At 44.2% G+C, this 16,972-nt stretch overlaps 2 protein-coding genes across 2 annotated transcripts; one reads left to right on the plus strand and one right to left on the minus strand.

Annotated features, from left to right (window-relative positions):
• Positions 1-449: 449 nt before the first annotated feature.
• On the minus strand, positions 450-1,704 carry LOC115398569 (natterin-3-like). Its single transcript, XM_030105403.1, has 2 exons — positions 1,611-1,704; positions 450-1,537 (listed from the first exon to the last, which is right to left on the minus strand). The coding sequence occupies exons 1-2, from the start codon at positions 1,702-1,704 to the stop codon at positions 450-452; spliced, it is 1,182 nt and encodes a 393-aa protein (XP_029961263.1).
• An 8,201-nt stretch (positions 1,705-9,905) lies between these two features.
• Positions 9,906-12,228, plus strand: LOC115398323 (uncharacterized). Its single transcript, XM_030105028.1, has 6 exons — positions 9,906-10,132; positions 10,477-10,570; positions 10,672-10,759; positions 10,902-11,063; positions 11,241-11,303; positions 11,426-12,228. Exons 1-6 carry the CDS (start codon positions 10,084-10,086, stop codon positions 11,699-11,701), a joined length of 732 nt encoding a protein of 243 aa, XP_029960888.1. The 5' UTR covers positions 9,906-10,083; the 3' UTR covers positions 11,702-12,228.
• Positions 12,229-16,972: the final 4,744 nt, after the last annotated feature.

A 16,972-nucleotide genomic window follows, 5' to 3' on the forward strand; every position in this document is an offset into this window, starting at 1 on the left:
AGATAGATAGATAGATAGATAGATAGATAGGAAATTCAAGTGTGTATGATTTACAGAACATGGCTTAATAGATGTCTGACAGCAAAATTTAATAGTTCTTCTCATCCCAATCTTTTTAGTATACTCATCCATCCTACTTCATCCAAGACTTTTTTCAAGTTGTTTCAAGTTGTTCAGCTTGTTGTGCTGAAGTTTTTTTTTTTGTTTGTTTTGTTTTTGTTTGTTTTTTTTTGAAGTGAGTCATTTACAAGCTATAAAGATAAAAGAATGAGATAGGGAAATGTTAAAGTGCCACCATGAGTTTATTCTCCACCATCTGTCAAAGTCATTATCAGACTCCAGTTCAAATGAAGGATGTTGAATTCAGGACAGAACAAATGGAAGCTACAATTTTATTTGTTGAACTTCAGGAAAGATGTCAGAGTTCACAGATGCTGTCTGTCAGTCTGTCATGGACAAGGCTGTGCATCCACCACAGGTTCACAGCGGTCCACCACGGCTCGGACCTCCCCGATCTGCACTCCGTCGTACGTCCCAGAGATGGACGTCCACTGGGTGTCCCCGTTGCGGTAGGTCCGGCTTAGGCGTGCCGTGTAGGGGATGTCGGCTTTGAGCTTGCGTCCCTCCATCCGGACTCTGCAGGTGTGGTTTGGTGGGATGGTGAGCTGCACGGACACAGAGTGGCTGAGGGACTCCACCACGGTGGTTCCCCTGGAGAACTGCAGCGTCTTCTCGCCGCTCAGTTCAATGCCGCCGGAGCCCAGCAGGGGGATCTTGGCCGTGATGCTGCCGGTGATGCCGAGCATGGTGGCACGGCCGATGTTCCAGGTCGTTTCCACCTCTGAGGTCTTTGAGATGGTGACGGTCTGCTGCACCGTCTGGCACTCGTTGTTGGTGACCCCGGAGATGCGCATGGTCTCAGGAGGGTACTGGAAGACGTTCACGTCGTCCAGGCCGTACTTCACATCACTGATGTGCTGGGTGTAGGCGTCTCTGTTGATGGTCAGGACCTGGTAGCTCTTATACCAATACTCATCCCCCTCCCAGGGCAAAAAGAAGGCTTCAAACTGAGGCACCACCTTCCCCAGCCCGTACTTGTTCTTCCCGACGTAGATGCCCACTCCGGGGCAGGTTCTGACTGAGTGCTGCGGCACTGAACCGTAGGAACCCTCTTTCCACTCCAGGAACTCAAAGTTGTCTTTGTTGGCCAGGATCTCAAATTCGGGGGCGTAATACTCGCTGTCCCCGTACGGATAGCGACAGTAGGGGCCTAGGCTCGGGTTGTAGAAACCAGCCTCACACTTGAACTTGCAGACGTAGTCGGTGCGCTCGGTGTAGCCGTTGTAAATGGCCACTGCGCCGTTGGGCAGGGAGCCCTGCCAGCTCAGCCATTCCAGGTTCACGTTATCTCCAAAGATAACCGTCGAAGGCAGATCGTCCTGCTGCTCCAGTTCCACAGGACTGAGGGGACCTGACACCACAGTGGAGCCCGTCACTTCAGGGACCTGATCCTCCAGCTCCGGGTTCAGCAAGGACACTGAATGAAAGAGACGAATTGATGTTCATCCGGTCAGTGTCAGAACATCAGAGATACTGAATGAAGAGCTCACCTCTCCTGTGTTCAGAGCTCTTCAGGACGATGTTCTTCAGGCTGGCCGAGCTCAGAGCCAGCAGGGCCGGCAGCAGCAACACCGACAGCTTCATCTGACGGAGAAACCAACCATGAAACACAATGAACAGGCTCCCCTTCAACACGTCAGTGTCAAGAACCCTAACCCTGACCACAGCGAAATCATCCAATCTCATAAAAATCACACACTCAACGTTCCCCTTCGATACTATCACAAATACACACGCACACACACACACACACACATACACTCGACATCCTCAACTCATGAGGAGAAATTACAGCCATTATAGGTGTAGAATAACAAGTATATCCGAAAATTTCACTATTAGTGTCGTTAATTCAAATGGTAAATCGTTCCAAACATGAACTTCTGAAGCTCAAATTTCTGTTACATTTTCATGAGTTTCATCATTTAAATTACATCACATCATTAATTTGGATCCATTCTCGATGGCGTCTGGTGAATTCTTCACTTCGGTACAGGATCACTTCCATTGGTCAGACTTTGAATAAAGCCAGCTTTGTTTCATTGATTCAATCACACCAATACATTAGAGAATGACTCTGTTTGGTTTGACAGACGTTAGATGAAGAGACTGAACAGCACTCACCCTCACGTTGCTCTGCGGTGAGTCGGCCGAAAGTCTCCTCCTGGTTTATATAGCTGCTTTATGGCTCAATCATAAAACACTTTAAGTCCTTCCGGAATCTGTCTTCGACCAGAAAACTCATGTGGAATCAGGTTTATTAACAGGCAAATTGTTTTGACTGCATTACTTCCCCTTCACATGTTTCTCCATCAGTTAGAGTTTGTTGTTTATTACTAAACCATTTAAAATTGCATTTCTCTGTCACTAAAACAGGGTGTATGAGAACTGTGAGGCAACATGATAAGTGAGATAAGAGATATTTTCTTATCTCTCTGAAGAACTTTTAAGGTGCGTTGACTTGGAAGAAGCCTGAACTATGAGGAATGCTGCGTTTTCTCCTTTTTTTGTTAACCATCCAGCTTCAACTGAAATTTTAATGTAGGTTAACTTGTCAAACTGTCAAAATAAAGAAAATCTGCTTACATTTGTAGTTCTAGTAGCTATTAAAATGATCATTTGTGGATAACGTGATGTTTTGTGTTTTCTGAAAAAAAAAGTGTCCAAATAAAACAGTTATTTCATGGAAAAGAAAATCTCCCTTTAAAAGGGAGAAACCCGCAGAACCAGACTGGGAGGAGTGGTCTTTCTGCTGGCGGGGTTACAGGATAGAGAGGATGGACAAACAGACTGTGGCCAGAGATTGAAACCCTGGGTCGTTGGGTACGCTCGTAGGTGAAGAGATTAAGACACAGTTCATGAGTGAAGCAATGCAGTAAACTAAAGACCATCTATGCATCGTCCACAATGTTCAACACGAAACCAAAAATCAGACATTTGCATTAAATAAACGTTGAAATGTAAAACTGCTGCAGCTGTTCTGCACTTTGACTTTGAAAATATACCAATACATGATCCCATGAAAGCAAATGCCTGAAAAAACTACTACACCTTCAACAAGGTTCTTTTTTAGTTTTTAATTTGATCTTTATTTATACTGGGAATAATTTTAAAAGAAGACCAGTTAAATCAGTGTTGCTGTCCATTGTTTCATAGTTGTACAGCAGAAAGTGACGAAATAATAAATCGTTCAAACTTGCTGGCTGAGATTTCACATGTGTAGATTACATCAGAACAGATAAAACTGAGAAAAGACTTTCTCCAGTGTTATGAAAACTGAACTCTACAAGAACTTACTGGTACATTGATTCCAATAACCTTGACCCATTGGAAAAGAAATGCAAGTAAAATACAGGATAAGATTCTGGATTATCAACAGCAAAAGACTTCAAGATAAAGTGGTCAGTTATCAGCTCAGTGCTCTAACCCGTCCTTCGGTATCATCGATCTTCACAGCTAACATGCAACACTTTCCCTGTCCTTAATAAATGTCCTTAGTCATGAAAAAACCAGACCTAATCAGCCAGGTGCAGGTTCAGTCTCATCACAAACCGACAGGCAACTAAATATACAATTCCAGTGTCAAACAGATTCAGAATTACTTTGGGACAACGACTGCAGTTCTCTTATTGTCATTTTCAAGATAGGTCCCCTTCGAAAATGGGCCCTGTTCATTTCATCTAACTGATTCATTGTGAACCAAGAGTACGCAACACATTCCAGAAGCAGTGGACTGCCCACCCCTGTGGCGACCTGTCCGCAGTGGGAATCAAACCTGCAAACTTCCAATTCCAAGACTCCTTCTATTACAAGTAGGTCACTGACCTCTGTTGAAACATGGTTTTCATAGAAATGTTCAAAGCCACGGGTGACGAACTGAGAGCGAAATGCATGAAAATTATCACAATCAACAGCTTTATTACAGAACTAACAAAATCCAATCGTCTGTCTGTCTGTCCGTTGTCTCCTGTTCAGGGTTGCTGGCTGATGGAACCCATTCCAGCTAACTTTGAGGGAGGACAGGTGATTAGTTCATTACAGGACAAACACACAGAGGACAGAACACACACATTCATAATGAGGAAATGCACATTTTTGGACCACAGATCCTGGATCAGCACAAACCCTGGAATCAGGAAAAAATCTGGATCAGGAAAAAATGGATCAACTCACACACACACACACACACACACACACACACACACACACACACACACACACACACACACACACACACACAGTTCCACTAAGAAGTTTTTTATAATGTGTTTACGAAATGTAAAGTTTTGTTTTTTGCTAAATTGAAATTTAAAAGTCAAAACTGCTCTGAATTGTACGTACAGGAGAAGAACAGCAGGGGGCAGCAGCGCACTGGAATAACAAGCTGTGACCTATGTCTGAGACGAGCAGTGCGCGTGCCTGAGGGTCAATCATGCAGTCTGTCTCCCCGGGTTGCTCCATGGTCATTACTGACATTTCTGACTCAGTAAAACTGAGTCAGAAATATTGACACAATCAACACATTCATCTTTATATCTTCTTATATCAAGACTCATTTTCCAAAGACCTTCCACAATAAATTTATTTGATAAGTAGTGAAATCGAAACATGAGTAAACTGCAGAAATGTTACATGACAAATTAGTCTAAACAGGATTCTCATGGTCTTCCCCAGTTAGAAATGTTCAGGTTTAAATCCTGGGGGCATGTATTTCTTAAAGTTTTTCATTTTATCTTTATTATTTTATCCTGATAATCTAAAGACATTTTTGATCAACTTTAAATTTTCTTCTTCAGTAACTTCAAATTCCAAAATCAGGATTTCATATGTAAAGAAATATCCATCACTGGAGGACAGTTTAACTCTCCTATTATGTTACGAGTTAAATTGACCCGTTTTAAAGTTTGAACATCTCGGAAAAATATTTAAAATTATTTTTTCAGTATGAAACTTCTTCTACTTGACTTAATTAGTGTAATCAACATATAAAATGAAAATGGGTCATTTCACATATTTGCAACCACCCCCTGCATGTTTATATCACAGAGATACTGTTCGGGTCAGTCTGACCCCACAGTCAAACTGGAGGTAAAAGGGTGTCAGAAATGCCAGATTATGCTAGATTAGCCCAGAAAAGAATCAAGGCAAAACTCAAATGATATGTTTCAATGTGATCTAAAACTATTGTTTCAGATGTTGGTCTTTCAAAAGTAACGAAGTGCTGAAACAATTAAAAAAATGTTTGAACGTGTGTATTTTTGGAAAAAAACGACTTCGTCTATGTCATCCTCGGCAGTCCATCGATTTTGATGAGGACAAGTGAGGTGGAGAGGTGTTTTGATGATTAGTGTTGTTTGTTATCTGTTGCATCCACGTAGCTGAGCCATCGAACCGGCTCTTGACCTACATGGTCGCCCGCATTTGCCACAGGTGAAATCACTGGCACTTAGAACAGTGTGACGGCGATCGTGAGCAGACAGATAATCAGTTCTTCTTTTCTCTTCAGCACTTTTGATGGTTTGATGCAGAACAACACACCAGTTGGACCTGTCTGAGGCAGTGGCAGCTGCTGGTCTTCCAAGGAGGGCAAGCTCATTTTCAGCCTACATTGTAACATGGGTCTGTTTATTTGTATGTAAATTCTATTAGCTTTCACGTCTTTTGTGTGCCCTGTCAAAGTTAAACATATCCTCAAAGCCCACTTTTGACCAGACAACACATCCCTGAGATGGTCTCATCAAGAGGCATGGCCAACAGTACATTTTTGGTGGCAGCACTACCAGTCAGCTTGCTCACCTTGTCAGACCAGGACAGCTGAAAAGACCTGTTACTTTTCCCCACCTTTTGCACCAGCTCAGTCTTAGGAGACGATCTGCCCTGCACTTTAACGCTAATTTTCTCTTCGTAAGGAAGACTATCAAATGGCTTTGCCAAAATCCAGTCGACAGCATTCACATTGTCTGCCACTGTGTGCAGCTTGCGAGCAGCTGGAGCTGCTGCGCGAGGCCAGAGCGCTGTGTGACCGCCTGAGTGTGAGTGACGTGTGACAGGGGAAAAGCTCTGCAGCTGCTGATGGGGGCAGAAACTGCAGAGTGACCTTAACGAGTCTCCAAACACAACTCTAGTTGATTTTCACAAACACATAGTCTCTGAGAATCAGTAAAGCCTCCGGATCAACTCAGAACAACAGAATGAAAAACTTGAGAAGCCTTTGGTGCATTTTTTTTACTTTGCTGATTTGCTCATTTTGCTGTCAATCAAGCTTCAGACAGATCATCCAATCACCATGCAGAAGCCCAGCGTCCGGGTCAGCCCCAGACCCCTGGCGTCCGATAGGCAGAACAAAACCCAGCATTATCCAATGACCGTCCATTTTCACTGCAGTGGAACAACCCACTCCAGCTTCCCAGTTGACGCCCGGCGTCCAACTGTTTAAAATGCCATGCCGCTGCGAGGGTGAGTGAGAAAAAAGCCGAGTCAGTTACCTGTGATAAGTAGCTGATTCTAAACAAAAGATGAACGTGTTGTAGCACATATCAATGAAATGTACACACAACAGCAAATATTGAGCCACTTATTTTTTAACATTGTAGGGGAAGTTGAGCTTCCCTTGCAGTCTTAGAGCAATCGCCTCTGGAGTGGGTTGTTCCACTGTAGTGAAAATGGACGGTCATTGGAGCTTGCTGCTCCCAAGTATAGCTGTCAATCTGAACAGACTTCATGTGACGCTTAAGGACGTCTTTGGACCGAAGGTTCTGACCACCATGCTCATGTTTCCCATACTGCAGCTCAATGTAGAACACTTGTTTGGGGAGGCGGTCATCAGGCATCCTCAAGACATGTCAAGCTCAGTGTAGCTGAGCTGCAGCCAACAAAACTTCTACACCCACCACTCCCGCTCGCTCCAGTGATTCGACATCTGGGACACACGGTCTTGCCACTTAATGTGCATGATGTAGCGAAGTTGCACACATGTTAGTTGTTTGATGTGTCAGCGATAGAGGATTATGGCTTCCGTGCCATATAGAAATGATGGCAATACAGCTGTGTTGTAGATTTTGATCTTTGTACAGAGCTTGATGTCGTGTCGGGACCAGAGTCGCTGCTGTAGTGACCCAAAAGCCTTACAGGCAGCTTGAATTCTCCGGTCAAGCTCAGCCTCAGATGAGTTCTTGTTGGTGACTGTGCTCCCTAGGTAGGTGAAAGTGGCAGTTGTTTTCAAGGTCTCACCATTCACCTCTACGGCTGGTTGCTCAGGCTGTTGGTGCGGTGGTGGTTACTACAGAAGCTCAGTTTTGGAGGCATTTATTCGCAAACCAAAGCATATTGCTGCTTCAACAAATAGATTGGTAATCTCTTTTGTATCTTGTAGATTTGTAGCAACCAAGGCAGAGTCATCAGCATGAAGCAATTCTCTCACACAGATCAGTTTTGTCTTTAGTGGCAGCTCGTAGCCGAGCAAGGCTGAAGAGACTACCATCTGATCGCAACCTGATGTACACTCCTTTCGTAGTTCTGCTACCCACAAACTCCAGAACTGCAGCAAGATATATCACAAACAAGATCGGTGCCAACGCACACCCCTTCCTGACTCCGTGACATACTGGAAAGGAAGCACTGGTGTCCCCTCCAACAGAGACTACTGCAGACATGTTGTCGTGGAACTGTTTGAGAATGATTGTGACCTTGTCAGGACAGCCATAGACTATGAGCGCCTCCCACAGTGTAGCTCGATCAACTGTGTCAAATGCTTTAGAAAAGTCTATGACGACAATGTACAGCTGTTGCTGTTATTCAAAAACCTTCTCTTGCAGTTGACCCAAAGTACAGATTGTGTCGGCTGTTAACCAACCAGTCCTAAAACCACAATGGCTTTCAGGCAGGACACTCTCTGATACCTTATTCTGTCTGTTTAAGAGAACCTTTGCAAAGACTTTCCCAGCGATTGACTTACTTGAACCTGTAGGAGGTAAAACACACCGTTGGTCTAAATATTCATAGAATAGTTATTAATGGAGATAGTATGAAATACATACAACAAACATAGTGCAACAGAGTGGGTGTGTGAGGCCAATTTGGATGATTGTAGTTGTTCCCCTCAGTTTTCCCAATGACACAAAAGGACACACGGGTTCACCGGTTGACAAAAGGAGTACAAAGGTTCCAAGTTGACAATAATTATTCTCTTCTTAGTTGAGTTCGTTTAAATTATCGTTTTGAAATACACTTAGAGGCGAGCGCTTCATTTCCATCAGAAGTCCCGTGTGCGGTTGGGTTGGCCCACACCAACACACCACCGTATCAAGGACACGATTCAGGATAAACATTTAACATAACAGCAGCTCCAGGACGGACAAATATAAAGACAGCCGTGATGAGCCTGCGCTGGAAATGGGGCTCGAACAGGGCAGAACCTAATAAATAAGAAGGGTTTGTTACAGCCTGCACACCTGTTGATTAAACAGAAAGTTACAACAACATACCGCTTCTACATCCATTAGCGGGGCAAATGCTCAAATTAGCACCGGACCACCACGCACCCGACCTACAGCTGCTGCGGCATACGCTTGACGCGCTCCCCCAAAGCCATCGCGATACTGCAAGACATGACTTTCATCAGGACCAATACGATATTATATTTCATAGAACGGAAGCAAGCCTTTACCTGCTCTTACAGAGCACCGCTACCAGCAAGAGCCAACCCGGAAGTGCAAGAACCAGAGAACAATACAGACGTACAAGGGGTTTTTATAGCGCCCCCAGCCAATAGGCTGAGAACAACACTAAACACACCCATCCTGCCACAATAGCTTGTTAGGATTTACCTTTGGTTTCGGACTTCTTCTGGATAGTTAAACATGCACCGGGTCAAACTGACCATTCATCCATCTTCTGTCCCGTCTTTATCCAGTTCAGAGTGACGAAACTCTGGAGCTGTCTGATCCCAGCAAACAGAGGGTGGAATCCTGGAAAGACTCTATGTCAACATGATATACCAGTTTGATGAACCTACAGCCTGTTGTCAAGCGTGATCAGTCTGATTCCAAATTACATAACATTTCATGTAAACTCACTGTGGTGATGGTGATAAAACCAAACTGTGCACAACATTTTAATTGATGGACACATTAATGTCAGGTTGCCACTCTCTATGCACGTATCAAGATGAGATTCTTCAACCAGTGGAAACTCCGAAAGCACAATGCCTTGCCTCCACAGAGGAGAGTTTATGGGGACTAACCAACGAGAGCAGCAATCGACTCAAGTATCTGAAAGAGATGGGCATCAGAAACAGAATTTCAGGGGATGTCATAAACTTTGGGTCACACTCCCGCGCAAAAGGTGGCAGTAATGCACCTTCACAGCTGGTACCACCTGTCTGACCCAAAGAAGAAGAAGAAGAAGAAGAAGCATAGACAGCATAGACGTATGATATACTGTTTATATATTATGTATGATGGTATATATACTCTATATTGTAATTATAATGTCGATGGCTTCAGCAAATATGAGGTAGCCTCGTAAACCAGCTGGGAGCTGGGTGGATTTGGTTTACGAGGCAAAGGGCCTATAAGCTGCAGTTCTCTCTGTGTCCTGAGGGTGTCAGTATAACGCTGACCGCTGTTTGTGACGCTCCCTAAAAAAGAGAGAAGAAGAAACATTGGCGCCGAAGTGAAGTCGTTGACATTCACTACAAGATGTTTCTGTCTCCCAGAGGAAACATTTAGGGTGAATCCCAATACACCCCCTACCCCTACTTTTAAGCCCTCCCCCTACATTTGCGCGTTCCCGTGAGGGGTAGTGGTGTCCCAATCCATCTTTGCGTGTAGGGGTAGTGGACATAACGAGGGGGAGGGGCCATGAATCTCGCCCTTCAGAGCGAGGGAGATCAGATGCTGACTCGCCGAGCGAGGGCCGGTATAATTTCCCAGAGCGCTTTGCGGCTCCATTTCCAAAACAACAATGGCGACCCCCGGAGAGCGAGAGGACCCGGAGAAGAAAGTTTACAAATGTAAGTATTTAAGTATATGTAAGTATTATTTCGCACGTATTCTTTTTTAAAAAAGTATTGTAATAACTAGTGCTGGGGCCGTCAACGCTGTCAACGCTGTTCACGGTGTTAACGGTGTTAACGGTCGGCGTTTCAACAGCTGTTCAGCGTCGGCTCCATGTCACGTTAACGTTAGTCATTAGCCCTCATATTGCCTGCAAATTTGTCGGATATTTCACATTATTATGATAATAAGGCAACAAGTATGTTACTTCGTACTGATGGCAGAAGCGTCAGCTATGAGAACGCTGTGTTAGCAAGCAAAGGACGTTTATGTCTAACGGTAATCACACATTTCATTCCAGGGACTCCGAATCAAGTCCGACACCTGATAAGGTATCGGACTAGCAAGGAGGACCTCTTCACCAAAAAGAAATACGCTGCTAAAGCGCTATGGGAGTGAGTGATCTAGCTATCTACTTGCCAAATTTTTGGGTGTTTGGGTCCTTACCATAGTTAACATAACTACTATTCATCCCTGTTTTCTGTTAACGTTACAGGAAACTCATCAAAGAACTGGACCTGGAGGGCAAGGTGACCACAGCACAGGTTTCCAAGAAATGGGAAAACCTCAAAAAGAAATATAAGGTAAGAAATGGTAATGTTATCTGCTGAAGAGATGATGCTTAGCAAAAAACTTTCCCATGTATTTATCCTGTGTGTGTGTGTGTGTGTGTGTGTGTGTGTGTGTGTGTGTGTGTGCGTGCGTGTGCGTGTGTGATTTATGCAGGACCTCAAAACTCCCAAGACTGGGTCAGGGACTGACTGTGGGGAAGTCACAGCAGCCACGTGGATCTTCTATGAAGACATGCATGCAGCTTTGGGGGCCAGACCTTCAGTTCAGCCTCCAGTGTTGGTAGCATCTTATGAAGATCCCACACAAATCCTCATGGTAAGTTTCACAGGAAAGCACAATCTCATTCCCTAGTCATTCTTCCTATAGTTAGCTCATGCTATTACTGGTGGTTACTCGGCCCCCAGTCAGTGGACCTAGAGGTCCTGGGCTGGAGATGTGTTAACACACTCCTTTACCTGATGATCTGTATCTGAACTGTCATTTTGTTTTCAGAACATAATCAACCCTCCGCTGTCACCAGTGTCCTCTCCCTCAACTCAGGCGGAAAGCACAGAGGTAATCTATATTTATACATTGATACATTGATGTACCTGGCACCATGATGTTGATGTGTGTGTGTATGATAAGACTAGTCGTGTGTAATCGACATGTGTATCCATCTTATCCATCTATCTCAGAACACTTTGGAAGAGGCCAGCACATCATCAGCCCCCAGCCCTGCATCAGCTGGAAGTGCCTCTGACCCACCACCAACCACTGCATCTTCCTCAAAACGGGCAGCAGGTCTGCTTCCATCCTCACCACCCCCCAAAAAAAGAAAGAACCCTGTGCTGGACTTCCTGAAGGAGGAGTCTGCAAAGGAACAGCAACGTCATGAGGAGAGTGAGGCGAAAATGGACAGGTTTTTAAGCTTATTTGAGCAGCTTGTCAACAAAATTCCTGATAAGCAGTAGTAGAACACAAACATCCCTACACTGTTCTTTTTTAAGATGGTTATTTCACAGCAATTTATATGTATATATTATAGTTATTTGTGTTCATATTATTGATAATTTATTTGTTCATAGCATTGTATTACGGCATTGTTTTTCGCTTTGTAAGTAGTTACTTCATAATTTAAAGAAACAGCACTTTACTTTTCTTGTCTTGTGTGCAATATCTTTGTTTAAAATAGTTGTTTAAAAGTTGCTGCAGTTTGTGTTCAATAAATCCGGTTTTGTTTAAAGAACTTAGTTGTAATTCTTTTTCTGCTGTGATACAAAAATACAAGTGCATCAAAGATGATTTTAATGTTTTTTCTTCCACACTCCAGGGCTCAGATAATCCTGCACAAAAAAATAATTTTGTACAAATCATATTTATTTTAAACCAGTTTTCAGAGGTCAGTGGTGACAACCATAAAAAGAAAAAGTTCAACTTTTCATTTTTACATATTTACAGGCCATTAACTGACAGTAACCAGTGACTGACAATATGACGATTCAGCTAATATTAAGGAGCTATGGAGGTAAAGCCATAGTTGTATTCTGAATCAAGTATGAGTTAGAAAAATAAACAGCCCTTCTTTTTCCACAGATTTTCTCATTGTTCTCATTTCATGACTGATCTTGTTGTACAGTATATAATTTGTGAAACAAGTTTTATTAACGACATTTTGAAAAATATTTTAACCACACAAGAACAAAACTATTTACAGATGTCAACGCTCTCAGCCTAATGAGCTTCCTGGATGAGCAGAGCAGCAAGTCTGTCTCTTGTGGCACTCCCAGACCTCTCGTCGTGGGCAAGGCCCTCACGTGGAGCTTGTGGGTCAAAGATGTCCTGGGCAACATCTGCATCTGGCTCCAGCAGGTCACCATTGTCCAAGCACACATTGTGCAGAAAAGCACATGTTGCGATCACTAGTGGAGCAAAGGCTGGCCTAACCTCCAAAGCCTTGAAAAGGGTAGACCGCCACCTTGTCTTCATTATTCCGAATGATCTTTCAACTACTGAGCGAGCCCTCGAATGACGAAAGTTGAAACGTCCCTGCACTGCACCGATGACAGGCTCCTTGTATGGTGTGATGACAGCTATTGGACTGTCCAGACAAGGATAGCCACCATCACCAAGCAGGAAGTATCCTGTGGGAGGATACTGTCCAGCAAGGTAAAATGGACTGTTCTTCAAAACACGGGTGTCATGGACTGACCCTGGGTAGCCCACAAAAATGTCCAGGAACCGTCCCTCAGCGTCACAAATGGCCTGCATATTGATGGAATAGAATCCCTTGTAGTTCAGGTAGTCCAGTCTGTGAAGTTGTGGTGGTTTAATACGAATGTGGCAGCCATCTATTGCACCCACAGCGTTGTTGAAGACCTGGTGTCCTGCAAGTAAACCAAATCCTTCTCCAACTGCATCCAGATCTTCTGCCCTTGGGAAGTGGATTACTTTTTTCAGGTTGTTCTGTATGTGTCGTGCCACTTTGTTGACAATCCGATGGACAGTAGATCGGGGCACACTGAAGACAGATGAGACAACACGGTAGGACAGTCCATGAGCGAGCCAATAGACATAGATCAGGACCTCCAGTTGACTGCCCCAGCCATGATCTTCCACGTCCCTCTTTAGCAGCCTCTGCAAACCCTGCATTGCTCTCCTACTCAGGCGAAACTCTTGCCTCAGTTCAGCTTCCGCATTGAACCACAAACGCAATATAGGGACGTTGTAGTTCAGCCTGCAGTAGGCCACAGGACGACCACTCTGGAAAACAAAAAGGTTGATCGGTTTTACTGAACAGGACTTGGAATTTGTTACAAAATCAAAGGATATGGGCACAAATACACCAATATCATGATGCATGCACATGTGCTAATGAGTTTTGTTGTTGTAGTGTGTTATATTGAAAAGTGTAAAATTTTTCTCCCCCTCATGTATGTTCATGGAGTGGACAATATATTACAAACCATTTTTCAATATAATGCAGCCCAGTACAAAATAAGTTCGCTCAGCCTGATATGTTTGTGCTGCACAGTTGATTTCTGAGCATTTATTTGTCAGACCGTCATCGCGGTCATATTGCAGCTGTTGTCACTGAAGTTATTACAATGTTTCCATTTCGTGACATCCGTCGCTGTGCTACTGTTACTAATCGCACACTGATTATAACGTTTTGTAAAGTTTTTCTCCAGGGGCCAGTTTTTCGCCAGATCCCAAATTAATCTCCGTGGTTTAATACATTTTCTAGTTAGATTCTGCATAACTTATTAGTGCTGGGCCACACCATTGTTGCCGCCAACGGCTATTAACGGCGCCGTTATGTGAACACATTAACGTTACATACCTCCAAATAATTCACAAGTGCCAACAGTCGTCGATATTGGCGTCTTCTCCGTGTGATTCTTCTTTCATTCATCAACCGAAGCATGATGAATGACAACAACCCAATCGCAGCCGCCAGCTCCATGTTGCTCCTCTTCTGCTTTCTGCTCTCGTTTCCTGATATGGTGTGACGTATGCGCAAATGTAACTCCGCACTCGCTCACGTGCCCGAACGTGAATTACGCAGTGACGTAGCAAGTGTTGTCCCAATCCCTAGGGACGATCACAAAGCACTACCCCTTATGGCTTCACTTCTAGGGTTAGTGGTAGTGGATGAGGGCTAGGGGTAGTGAGTGAGGGCTAGTGGTAGAAAGTAGGGGGTGTATTGGGATTCACCCTAAATCTCCTGCAGCAACAATGACTTCAGTTGAGGCTTTGAAAGACTTTATTCAACAGCGACTAACTACTGCTGCTGGAGAAATCTTCACCGCGTTTCAACAAACGGTCAGCCAATACGAGAAGGAGATACATTTTCAAGACCAACTGCTGGAAATCGCAGGAGAACTTCCAATCCTGTTCTCCAGAACAGGTATGTTAAAGTGTGGATGAATACTGATTCTGGCTGCTGGAGGCTCGTTCCTTTTCTTTTGAAGTAGAGCTGGAGTTTCTGGCTCTTTGAAGGGAGCAACGTTCATTTGAAAGAGCCGTTGTAAAGACCTGCTCCCCAACGAACGTCACGTGACTCTATTAGCGACATCAGTCTCATTAATGTAGAGCCAATCCGCTGTTTTCTCACAACTGACACACTGTCAGTTATGAGTTGTTATCTGGTGCTTTAATTTGTTTAATGACAAAGATTTAAGAAATATTTTTCTGATACACATTACGTTGTGGCTTACCTTGCACGTTGTCCCCAGAAAAGAGCTTCAAAATGCTGCTACGTCCTTTAACTGGGCATTTTATGTTGTGTGTGTGTGTGTGTGTGTGTGTGTGTGTGTGTGTGTGTGTGTGTTCCATTGCTAGACAGACAGCTTCCTCATTTCTTCTTTAAACCTCACAGCTGCTGTCAGGTTTATATAAAGGAGCAGTTTGATTTGTTTTTAAATGTCTCTATTTTCAATGTAGCCTGTCCTGTCTCATCCCTGCCTCACTGTGAAACATTCACATCCATCTCATCAGGGTCTTTGTCTTGTTTCCCTCCAGAGAGTCCACAGCAACACGGAAGTACCCAGAAGACGAGTTCAAGTGTGAAGCAGGAAGAGCATGACGCTCCACACATTGAAGAGGAGGAAGATCTTGTTGAGATTAGTGCTACTGATGCTGGAAGTGATGATTCCCACCAGTCTGTGAGAGATGTCACCACCCACAGACTAACTGCTGCTGCTGTGGAAATCTTCAACCTGTTTGAACATCTTATTATCCAGTATCAAGAGAAGATTGATTCCCGACATGGACTGCTGGAAGCCATCTTCAAACCGGAAATCAAGTTGCACAGAATCGGTATGTGAAAGTGTGAATGAACAGTGAGTGTGACTGCTGGAGGATCTCCAACGTTACGGCTGTTTGCTTTATCCACCACAGAGGAAGCAGGATCTGTGTGTGTTATGTTTTTAATATTTTACTCACCTTCATTTAGCAGACCGGTAACTCCAAAGACTTTCACTCTTCTTCCCCACTCTCTACTTCAACTACACCACACAGGGCTCCATCTGGTGTGGAATTTTAATCCCAGCACCGTATTCCACTTTAGGAAACACAGCATGTCCTTTTTCCTCAAGGGTATATAAGCCAGAGCTTTAACAATGTGCATTGACTGTGTAACATGACAGTGAAACACCAAATGTCTTTAAAGTCCGAGTAAAGTAGAAATAAATTTGTGTTATGAGTTTGTCACACTGCATAAACATGTATCATTAACCACTGAGCCAAATCTGAATGATTAAAAAAATTGCTAAGTATATGAAATAAGGTCTCAGAATCATGGAAAAACGAGCACTTCTCTCTGCTGTCAAACGCTGGGGGCTTGTCAGCTAGAAGTACTGGAACCACGCCCACACGCGGGAGGGGAGCCGCCTCCGTGTAACTGTGACAGTGACATCTGCAATGACAATGGAAGCTAGCGATAACAGCCTCATCAGGACCCAGCTCTACCAATTTGAGCCATCAGAGCCAGAAACTGACTCTGAGTCAGACGCTGAGAGTGCTCAGCCTCGTTCCTCACAGTGTCCATCAGAATGGTCATTTGTTTGTTTTAATTAAACAGTCAGTTTCCCCCGGTCCTCACCAGTTCTAAGCCAGCTGCTAGGTGCCAGCCGAGTCAACCCACGGGAAGGGCCCGGCGCGCGTCCAGAGTCCAGACCCCCTCCGAAACCGACCCGCCTTCTGCGGCGGCGTCAGACACCGCCCCGCGGAGGAACCCCCGCGACCCCCGGGGAGGAGGCCTCCCGGACCCGGCCGCGCCTCGCGGCACGGTGGCGGGCCCACGGTGAAATGCTCTTGCTTTCATTTTTAAGCGTGGCCTCGAGTTCCACTGTTCCACCATTCAGGATTTTCTTCCGGCCACATTTCTTCCTTGAAGACGATGGGCTCCCACTCTCCACGAGGCAGTGTGTATATATATCAGGATGAGAAATAAAATCTCAATGTCAAGTGTTTTCCAATATCGCGCTGCTTCCTTCATCCAGCTGCAGAGGTGCTTGATGGAACTTAAACAGTTGAAACTAAATGTTGTGAGAAAATGAGAGAAGGTGAGTGAATACACCACCCAGAAGAAGTTCATCCATGAAATGACTCGTTCAGCCACTAAAGGTGCTCATCCAGCAATAATATGACGACTTTATGCTGTTTTTGAAATTTGAATTAACGTTTTCAGTTTAACCACCTCTTTTTAAGCTTGAACTGTACAAGTAATGAAGTCATCTTTT

The sequence above is a fragment of the Salarias fasciatus genome, chromosome 12, assembly GCF_902148845.1.
Source record: "Salarias fasciatus chromosome 12, fSalaFa1.1, whole genome shotgun sequence".
NCBI lineage: Eukaryota > Metazoa > Chordata > Actinopteri > Blenniiformes > Blenniidae > Salarias > Salarias fasciatus.

Coding starts and splice junctions, on each gene's coding strand:
- LOC115398569 (XM_030105403.1), bottom strand. CDS start 1,704: ATGAAGCTGTCGGTGTTGCTGCTGCCGGCCCTGCTGGCTCTGAGCTCG. Junction 1,538..1,610: donor GAGCTCTGAACACAGGAGAG/GTGAGCTCTTCA, acceptor TCTTTCATTCAG/TGTCCTTGCTGAACCCGGAG.
- LOC115398323 (XM_030105028.1), top strand. CDS start 10,084: ATGGCGACCCCCGGAGAGCGAGAGGACCCGGAGAAGAAAGTTTACAAA. Junction 10,133..10,476: donor GGAGAAGAAAGTTTACAAAT/GTAAGTATTTAA, acceptor ATTTCATTCCAG/GGACTCCGAATCAAGTCCGA. Junction 11,064..11,240: donor ATCCCACACAAATCCTCATG/GTAAGTTTCACA, acceptor TTTTGTTTTCAG/AACATAATCAACCCTCCGCT.